This window comes from Scleropages formosus, chromosome 6 (genome assembly GCF_900964775.1).
Source record: "Scleropages formosus chromosome 6, fSclFor1.1, whole genome shotgun sequence".
In the NCBI taxonomy this organism is placed as follows: domain Eukaryota; kingdom Metazoa; phylum Chordata; class Actinopteri; order Osteoglossiformes; family Osteoglossidae; genus Scleropages; species Scleropages formosus.
In genome coordinates, this window is record NC_041811.1 from 9,546,856 (window position 1) to 9,557,372 (window position 10,517).

At 44.4% G+C, this 10,517-nt stretch overlaps 1 protein-coding gene across 1 annotated transcript; it reads right to left on the bottom strand.

Moving 5' to 3' along the window:
• Nucleotides 1-559: 559 nt before the first annotated feature.
• Nucleotides 560-8,949, bottom strand: LOC108922590 (barH-like 1 homeobox protein). Its single transcript, XM_029253224.1, has 3 exons — nucleotides 7,756-8,949; nucleotides 5,471-5,693; nucleotides 560-2,871 (listed from the first exon to the last, which is right to left on the bottom strand). The coding sequence occupies exons 1-3, from the start codon at nucleotides 8,207-8,209 to the stop codon at nucleotides 2,568-2,570; spliced, it is 981 nt and encodes a 326-aa protein (XP_029109057.1). The 5' UTR covers nucleotides 8,210-8,949; the 3' UTR covers nucleotides 560-2,567.
• Nucleotides 8,950-10,517: the final 1,568 nt, after the last annotated feature.

Below are 10,517 nucleotides of genomic sequence, written 5' to 3' on the forward strand. Positions count from 1 at the left end.
CATGACACGAAAGCAACTCTTATAATAAACTGCAAGCGTTCGAGGCGTTACAAACAGGTCATCATCCGCGGGATTTCAGTTCGCTCGGCAGAGGCGGAGGAGTTCGCTCTGGAACTCTGCGTTGAATCAACACCGAGAGTGTAAAATCAACCGAGAGGGAAGTTTTCGGTGCCAGTATAAACAGCAATGATTTCACACGCGCATCCCCACTGGGTGACTTTCCACGCAAAGAGTGAACAGTTATTCTTACAAAACAGAGGTCCGAGTGTCAGAATCGCTGTGTCACACTACGCTAGCATACAACACTGGCGAGTGTTGCTCCATGAACCCCTTGAGAACTCGGTTCGGGCTGCATTTAATGGAGCTGAACGTTAAATACAGATATTTGTCATGTAAGCAGATTGAAATCAAAACAAATACGAAAAATGCTGCAAACATGTGCGAGTTCTTGTTTTCGTGAAATAAATTGATTTCAATATTTTAGAGAAAGAAAATCAGTGTTTCGGTGTTAGCTATGTTCACAACGTGAAAGATGAGCTGAACTGACCCTTTCCGTGCTTCTAGTTTGTACCCCGTTGTCTGTTGATGGTATCAAATAATGCCGTTAATTCTTGCCTTTTTTCCCGCCAAATTTCACGCCTAACCATAAAAGCAGAAAATGTTTTTAGTAAGGTTTTCCCCGTTATGTGTACATTAAAATTAATTAAACTGAAGCCCAGTCTGTCATTTATTGTACGAACTTTATTTGTACATTAAAAAAAATGTATGAATTCTCACACCAAAACTCCCCCATATTTTCGGTCTCTGTTGAACACCCTGGAATAAAAAGGTTCATTTTGCCAACACTGCGGGGGGTGAGGGTGTGGGGTGGGGGGCATCACGAGAACCACTTCACAACAAGAGCCGCGCGACAAGGTCATATTGGCAATGTACACTTCCACCAAAGAGAGTTACAATGATCTTCCACGGATTTTCAATTTCCGATAAAAGAAAATAAAATCATCTTAGATCGATCTGCGCAGCGTTTCTGTAAATACATATTTTTTATCTTTCAAAAAAAAAACAAAATTATTTTTCAAAAAAGCACGGAAGTCCAAATGGGCCAAATGAACTGGCTCCTCACTCTGTTTGTCGATTGATCATCACAAGCGATCGATGATAATTCATTGATCATTCAGCCTTTTCTAGTATCTCATCAACACAATACAAAGTTTTTTTGGGATTAAACCTCGTTGTTCGCTTCTATAACTGCGACCTTCAGGATCAGGGGAATTAAATATAAATGTAGCACATAAAACAGGCATAACTGTGTTAAATTGAAAATAACATTAAGTATGTATCGTTATTGTTTAGTATCATCGTGTTATTAATAAGGATAAAACAGTAACAATAAAACTTTTAAATATGAAGACATGTCCTGAAAGATGTGCTACCTTAACTTTTATCCTAAAATTATTTTCCTTGTGTTCTATTTCGAAATGCTCCCATAATTTAGAGTATTTACGCACACTCGTGAATCGATCCTATTTTTTTTACATTATGTTATTTTTAATCCGTGGAGATGAATGTCAGGTCTTATATAAAAAAGTGACATACTGCAATGAAATGTGAATCGACGGCATTTTTTTTTCTGTAAGAAGTGTGTTTGAACGGAACTGCCATTTTTCCACTGCACAGTATTTTATGAGGGATGTGCAGATTTAAAAAAAAAATCAGTAAAACAAAAGTTAATTTTAATTTTGTAAAAATACTCTTATTTACACCTCAGCAAGTTTAGTCGTGTTTTGTAGGAAAAAAATGTCAACATTTATCAATACTGCTTTGAAAATAAAACGTGGACTATGGCGACAATTTCTAGAGCATAAATATGATAAATTGATCCGGGGGTCCGTGGTACTGACTGGTTTCTTTCATATTTCATATTATAGCCTGCAAAATAAAATCAATACCTTTGCGTTTCGTAATTAAACTTTAAATTTTGCGTGTTATTTGTGTAAATAAATTAAACGAACAATACATTTGTCATCTTTACTGATTATGGTTATTATTGTTGTTGTTATTATTCAATAATAATAATAATAATAATAATAATAATAATACTTTTGTTGTCAGCATCCCCGTCGTATGTTTTAGTTATGTTTTAATATGAGCCATTGTTTATAAGTAGCTTCGATAAAGATAATAAAGTGAATAAAGTGCTATTTTTGTCCTGTAAATCCCGCTGATCCTTTCAGAGTTTTTAATGTTTTCCAGTTTTTGCCGTCAGCAACATTCCTGTTGTCCCAATGAAACGAAGAGGAGAAGTGCCTGGTGGATACAGCGGGTTTCCTTGGTGGAGAAATAATAACCATAATAATAATAATCATAGTACTAATTCAATAAATAATTTTAAAAATAAATAATTAACATAAAACGCTAGAGCTGTGAGGTGAGACAGGTTCTCAGTCCTTTTTTCTCTTTCTCTCTCTCTCTCTCTCTCTCTCTCTTTCTGGTTCTGTCTGTTCTGCACAGTTCTGCGCAGTTCGGAGGTGCGGAGAGCTCCCGCTCTGCAGTCCCGTGGCTCCCGCTCACCGTGGCTGTGTCCCCCGTGGAATCACCGCGGGGATCGCGGGCAGGGGCGGCGGTGGCGGCGGAGGCTCGCTGCCCCCCTGCAGGCTGTGCAGGAGGATCCGCGGGACGAGGGGGCGCTGGAGGGCGGGTGGCGGAGCCGAGGGGCCCCGGTACAGGTAGAGCGCCGCACTGGGGTCCAGGTTCGACACCAGGCTTTGGGGGTAGAAGTAGGGCGACGGAAACATCCTCTGCAGGGCCGAATAGTTCCCAGCCTCGGCTAAGAGTTCGAGTCCCACCGCCGTCTGCCGCTTCCACTTGGTCCTGGGGGGTAGGAAACAGCGTGTCACAGTGGGGTATTCCTGAGCAAAAGGCCCTCACTCTGGGTACTGGTACTGCACTATTATTATTATTATTATTATTATTATTATTATTATTAATCATAATTGCCCGATGCCTTTGCTTTGTCCAAGGAGCCCTAACTTTGTTAGGTTACCGTCTTCACAGTGATTTACCCACGTATACAGCGGGATATTCTTACAGTTTTAGCCATTCCGGCTACGCGCCTCGATCAAGGCACCACGAGTTTTGTAGCGATTGAGTTTCGAACCCAGCACCTTCGAATTGCAAGACAGCATTTCCGACCACTCCAACACCTTACTGCCCCTGTGAAACTCCTTAAGGACACAAGCGACCAAAGGCTTTTAATTAATAAATGCGAAATTTGTGCGTCGAAATGCGCGTCACCGGATTGCGTTGTAATTTAAACGTCAATGTAAAACGTCGCGATTGTTCCAGCAAGACGAGCGCGTGCATCGTGAAATGTGTCGGAGGGGTCCTGGACTGGTTCGGGGAAGAGCAAAGACAAAAGGATCGTGGGGTGTGTTTACACACTCCTGCACACACACACCATCTACACCTTCAGCGCGCCATTATTTAGACGCGTAGTTTATTATTGGGTATATAATATTAAACAGTGCGAGATATTTACTGGCCGAACCCAAGGACAGAAAAGTAAGCCCTGGCTTGTCCAGCACAGACTGATGCAGGTGAGCAAACTGAGCGCGAAAAACACGGTAATCGTGACCAAAGAGGCTCTTGTGGCTTTTTTTTTTTTGTTTGTTTGTTTTTTTGCTGAAGAGCCTTTTGTTTCTCTGCTATCGTTGGAGCGCATGTTTATTTCATAAAAAGTATGCATTGCTCAGCGCTGTATTCATAACAAGTGTTACCCCACCGTGTCATATTGTCCCAGACAGCGAGGAAGCCATTCTTTAGGTAAATAATTTATATTTGTAATAATTGTGTAATTATAGGAAGGTGGCTGAATTATTCATATGGCATGCAATAATTTATTATTCATGGCGAAATGTGTAGTGCTTTTATATTTATTTCATGCCGTTTTGCTGAATGAATCTCTCCGCTCTCACACATAAACAAGTGATTTTGTAGCAGCCGAAATTGCAGTTTGTTCATCGGAAGCCGAATTTGATTTTTTTTTTTTTTTTTAATTTCCTTTATTTTGCTGAACGTTAAGATGTGTTCCGCGCGGTGACCCTCCGCGCGAGGGACACGTGGGTTCCCGCTCAACTTCGAACCTTTGCTCGAGTTTGATTTTGCACGTGGGTTTTGCATTTGTTTCTCGGTTTCACGCATGATTAATACATAATGTCAGGACCCCTCGGAGCTCCCCCCGCCCCCAGCCAGCACCGCGCCCCTGTCCATCTAGCAGCTGTTGACCGTGTGTGTGTGTGTGTGTGTGTGTGTGGGTGTGCGCGCGCGTTTTTCTCCATTATCCCCTCTCCATTTGCCATCACTCTTCCCCTTGTCTTGCTGAACCGATGCGTTTCTATCACCGCTGAGTGAGACGCGCAAAAGGGCACGAGCGACGCGCGCGAGTCGCCGCGGGACGGTTCGGACCGACACGCGCACTGCGCTCCCGCGGCGCGTACATTTCAGCAGCGACTATTAATTTGCAAACTTTGCGTTCGCGTTTGTCAGTGTGTCAGTTTTACAAGTGCATTTTTTTTCTGGGAATCTGTATTAGTTGGGCCTGTTTCGATACGTCTAACTGTTTGAAATATGAAGCAGCGATAATAATAATAATAATAATAATAATAATAATAAAGCTGTTTTCTCTGGAATTGTTGTTAAACTGTTATTTTTGTCCTTGATGGTTCAGTACTATTTAGCTTCTATTTAGTTATGTTTTATTAAATTTAGGCTCGTATTCAGCCTAAATAGGTGTAATCAAAAAAGGAAGCTGGTGTCACTTTTTTATGTCTTCACAAATTTGCATAACAGACTTTGACATGGCTTTAATGTCTCATTCAGGGTGGTTTCTGACAAACGCACAGAGCCAGCGTGGCCCCAAGTCAGGAAGAGAGAAACCGCTCTTGTCCTCACTGTCCACACGTCCTTAATGCTCTTTATTTAGCCTTTCTTCCTTCCTCTTTTTAATGGCGTGATTTGGAACGGAACGCGTTAACATTTACATTTACATCTTTTTATTTAGCACACACTTTTCTCCAAAGCGACTTCCAACGAACTCTATGTAGTGTTATAAGGTGAGCCCACACACCTTATTCACCACGGTGACTTACACTGCTACATACGCTACTTACACTGGGTCATCATCATTTTATATTTCACACTGAGAGAGTTGATATTTTAAAGTGTTCACTCTGAAAGAAATAAATGCTCTCGAATGGTGCGGGCTCTTCTGTGTAATCCCCCACCCCCCACCCCGTTACTGTCACTTCTTTGCGAAAAGAAAGTTCTTGACTGCAGATCGCAGGCTCGTGCGTCCACGAAACTGCGATTAAAGAACAATGAATGAGGCTAATATGACACGAGCATCGGCGCACCGGCGAGGACTGCAGAGCCACGCTCACGCAGAGACACGCACGCGGGTCGGCGCGCTCACCTCCTGTTCTGGTACCAGGTCTTGACCTGCGTGTCGCTCAGGTTCAGCGAGGCCGCGAGCTCCATGCGGTCCTGCACGCTCAGGTACTTCTGGCGCTCGAAGCTGCGCTCGAGCTGCGCGAGCTGGTGGTCCGTGAAGGCCGTGCGCGCCTTGCGGGGCTTCTTGAGCCGCACCTGGGGACTGTCCCTGCTGCTCGAGATCTCCCTGTCGCCTTCTTCCTTCACTGGAAGCGGACAGCCGAGTGAGGGAGGGACGCAGTGAGACAAAAAGGACCCCCACCTCCCGAGAAAGAAAGAAAAAACTGCACCTAAAGAATTATCGTCAAACCGGTTACATTTCCCGAAATTACCAGTTGAACCGCGCGTGTAAGAATTTGCAATTGTCTCAGGAAGACGATCAAGATTACATTTACGGGGCCATAAAGTGCTTTTTTTTTTTTTTAATCGCTTTCTCTTGACGGCTGTGATTAGTAAAGTAAAACAATTGTGAAAAATGGAAAAATACATTTTTTGCCTTTTGCGCGTTTCCTTTCTCTTTGATATAGCGGGAACATGTTGAGTAATATGCTGCTTGGATAATGTTTTTTGTTATATGTGATAACCCCCCCCCCCCCCCCCCACACACACACACACACACACACACCCTCTGTCTGTCTTTACTCTGTCCCCCAGAACACGGTGACTTGCCAGTTGAATAGTTGAGTCGTCTTTTCAAAGACCACAATAATCCTCTTAATTAAGCCACGAGGGATGAAAGCCCTTCCACGGGGGCTGGAGAAGCCCCACGCGCGGAGGAGCCCCACGGCCCCTCTGCGTTTCAAATCTGATCAGCGGAGGGACAAATTGCACAAATCCCGCAGTATTGAAAGGGAGAACAGGGTGAAATCAAAGAGGTGCTCGTACCTAACAAGGGGATTTGCAGCTGGACTGACATCTGGTGACACCTAACGCACCAAAAACCCCAGGATCATAAACTCCTACCTCTGCCTCTGTAAACACACACACTGGATATTCTCGCATTATTATGTCATTGTCCTTCTGAACATCGCAGTACAGATTCAGATGATATGAGGGCTTTAAACTGCGAGCCATCGAGCGGCATACAGTGCACGAGTGCAATATAAATGACATTATTTCTATTTCCCCAAAACAGGTTAAAATATGTGCAAACGGATAAGCGTATGTAAAATACATTAAGGAAATTTCTGCCTTTTCCCATAATTTATTGTTGTTATCAACATTTCTTGTGTTATGCAAATGTGCTGTAATTATTGTATGCGAATAATAATAGTGACAATTTTTCGCGTTTGCACATGTTATTGCACCTATACATTGAGCTGTGTTAGTCGCAAGTGCTCGGAGGTGTTTAACTTCCCCAGTTATCATTTTGAAATAATTTTTTTTTTTCCGCCTTATTTGTTCTCCGTTTAAATGTTTTCATAGTGAGAAGTGTTTCACTTTCCCCCCATTGAAGTGTCATGAAAAGTGACATGTCTGCGAGTTTTTTTTTTTTTTTTTTTTTTAACATTGCAGACAAGTCCTTGTGATATTTTCTTTCTCGTGGGGAGTATTTTTTTCTTTTTTCTTTTTTTTGTTTCTGGACAAGAAAATCAAACGAGCTACTGTCTTTACTACGTCACTGCAGAGAGCTGGTGTTGCAAATATAACAATAATAATAATAATAATCGATGTCCTTCACAATTGTGACAACGGCAAGATGAGATACGCGTGTACAAATAGGTCGTGTTAAAGGTATTATTATTATTAATTTAAATTATATGAATTTAATAAAAAAATAGACTATTATAATTTTAAATCCTGGTCTGTCTTTCGAATCAGAGAATTTCGAATACAGTTTGGTGCGAGAGGCAATAAATAATGGTCCTTAATAATTACAGATGCGTTTATCTTCGGAAATGGACTTCATATCTCACGAAAAATCGGTCTGGTCTAATAAACTATGCAGGCAAACCATCATCTTAAAGTCAAAAACATTTTATCCATTTTTTTAATGAGTTATTAATTTATAATATTTTCCGTTCAGTCGTATTAAAATCTTAATGATCCATGCTGAATACAAACAGCTTCTTATTTTTAGGACCCCCTTTTTCGGTTTAATTTGTAAGTCAATAATTAAAGAGCGCTCTGCAAAATCTTTACATTTTTGTTCATTATTCACATTTGAAAAAAAAAAAAAAACCCAATAATGTAAATGGAAACGAGTCAACTGCGAAGCATCTCCTCCAGTAAACTTTTCCTTTCTCAAACGGACACATAAAGTGTTACCTTTGTATTCACTGTCCGAGGACGAGTTGCTGTGGATTTTCTCCATGAAGTCCTCCGCTATTTTGGAGGCCAGCCGCCCTCCGTCCTGCGTGGGCTGCCCGTTGCTCGAGTAGGGAGCGCAGGCGGCCAGGGGCTTGCAGTCCGCCAGGATGTCCCTGATCAGGAAGGACGACGTTACGGTCCGTGGCTGCGACCCGCCGGACATGGGCCCGTGCTGTAGATGGGCCTGGAGCCCCAGGGCCGGACCTTGTCTCTGGGCCGCCTCTTCCACGCACTCCCGCCGCGGCGATGGGGGCGAGGAGCACGCGCTCTCCATGTCGGACCGGGGGCTGAACTCCAGTGGAGACCTGCATTCCGCCATCAGACTGTCCCCTTTCGAGGCGACTGGACTTCCGGGCCTGTGAGAAAGCAAGGAGTCGATCCCAAAGCTGGACCCGTTGGCGGAGGTCTCCATGGCGCGCGCACACGTTCCTGCTCGCCCTTCACCACACGCTCATCGGTCCTCGGCTCAACTTCTGCTGGGAGCGCGAGCGCCAAGGCGAAGCTCAATCTCAACTCTCCAGTTCGAGAAATCCAAGAGCAAGTAAGAAATTCATCCGCTTTCGCCAGACTCTTCTTTCTGATGATTCTTCCTCTTTAACTTACAAAAAAGAGAAACCTCCAAATCATTAAACTTACTCAATCCATGCAGAAGCACTTTTACAGTTTTTCTATTTATGAGTCAGTAGGGCTCTGAGACATATTCGCAAGTGGGGTTCGGCTGGTTAATTTTTAAAGCGTAAATACGATTCATTCCCACTCACAAATATTACATGGTAATGAAGAAAAAAAGAGAAGGGGCCCCGCGCGCAATCCGGCCAGCGGGTCACTTTCAGCACCACGGAGAGAGGCTCTGATCGATCCCCCGCGCGATCGCGAGGCTGCGAGGAGGGGAAGTCTCACTTGACGCGACGATCGATCGCATCAAAAGCAGTTTGCGGCGCCTCGGTGCTCACTGAAGGTGTGAGGAGATGCGAATGGTCTGAGAAGGTCTGTGAAGAGGAGGGCATCTCTGAGCTCCACCCGGGGACGCAGAGCCGGAGCGGCGAGCGCTGGGAGCCGAGATGAACGCGGCAGAGCGACGGCGGAACGGCGGGTTAAACACAGACATCAGCTAACTAACGATCATCTGTGGAGGAGGGGGGGGTGGGGGTGGGCGCGTATCGGTAAAAAATGAAGTTGTGCTACACTCAAGAGCTATGTTTTAAAGGTGCCCCGTCCACGTGCGTCCCCGGCGGCGCTCTTTCATTGGCTGACGGAGCTTTTTTGGGTGATGACTGGCTGGACACCCCCACCACCTCCTCCTCCTCCTCCTCCTTCCGCGGACCCTCCCCTTCTCCTCACTTTGATTAAAAGAGACACTGAATTCATTAGGAGACCCAGATCCAACTGTTTACAGGCAATTTTCACACTGTTTGCTTTCATTACATCATTGATGAAGCTTATAATGGGGTTATTATGTGAGGGGGGGGCGGGGCGGGGCGGGATCCTTCCTCCCAGGCGCCCTTAAGTCTCCACTTAGTTAAAACCCGACACATTTCTTATAGCGCTGCGATCTCCAGCCTTTGTTTGTGTGGTTCTGGCGGTAGTGTATCAAGTGTTGGGGAACACACTCCACGGCGCAGACGCTGAGCTCGAATCATCTGTGGATGGGGTATTTTATCTTTTTCTTTTCAGACACATTTTTTTTTTCCCCATAAATATTGAAGTGCCTGACTCGGACGTTTAAAAGATATTAAACGTATTTAAATGTTTCTTTTATCCCAACACGTCTCACGGAAAGCGTGATCTCGCTCCGAATTTCCAAATATGCACTTTAATAAAGCCGCGGTAGGATCTAGTTAGACCGGCTGCCGTCGCTCACCTTTCTAATTTTTTTTTTTTTTTTTTTACGCAATATGATGTACAGCTGTAATCCGAGGCTTTTGCGTTTAAGAGATTTTTTTTTTTTTTTCTCAACCAAATATGTGAATTGTAATTTCGTTTTGGGGATGAATGCGTGGCGAGGGAGCGCTGCGTGTTGCTCTCCGTCCTCGAGCCCCTAAGTATCTAATGACCATGTATTGAATGAGCAGTAATGGCAGAGAACCGTTTACTGAAATGATACCGGGACGCAAAACTGTTCCGTGTTCACAGCCCCATTGTCCCCATTCACGCGCTTTCTTAAACGGCTTTGGCCTCTACTCCCCCCCGCCCCCGCAGACACCAATAATCGGACCCCCCGCCCTGTGAGCAGCAGATTGAAGGCGCTTCCTTCGCAGACACCGGCAGGTTAGTGAAACGTCCCTGGGGGGTCTCGTGGGGGTCCCGTCACGACTGCAAGCTGTCACGAGAAGGCGGCTGCGGGGCCCGGGCGCGAGACACGCCCACCTTGCGGTTTTTCTTCATCCTCCTGCGTAACTTATACACCCTGGATGTATTTGTGCTTTTATTTATTTATTTTTTTTATTGGGCTCCAGACACTTTACTGCGTTTAAAAGGTCCTCGTTTGTTTCCCTACCTAACTGTAACCCTAACTCATATCCTAACTCGAACCCTTTTCTGCACCAACACCCTTGACCTGGTTCAGTCTATTGTGGAAGAGGTTTTGCTCTAACCGGGCACAAGAACACGTTCCTGTCGCGATTCTCTCCCGTTTCTGAACTTAAATTCCTGCAAATAAACTTCTCAAGAGAGCAAATTATATTACGCAGATTTTGTCCACAATTTAGGAATTTGTATTC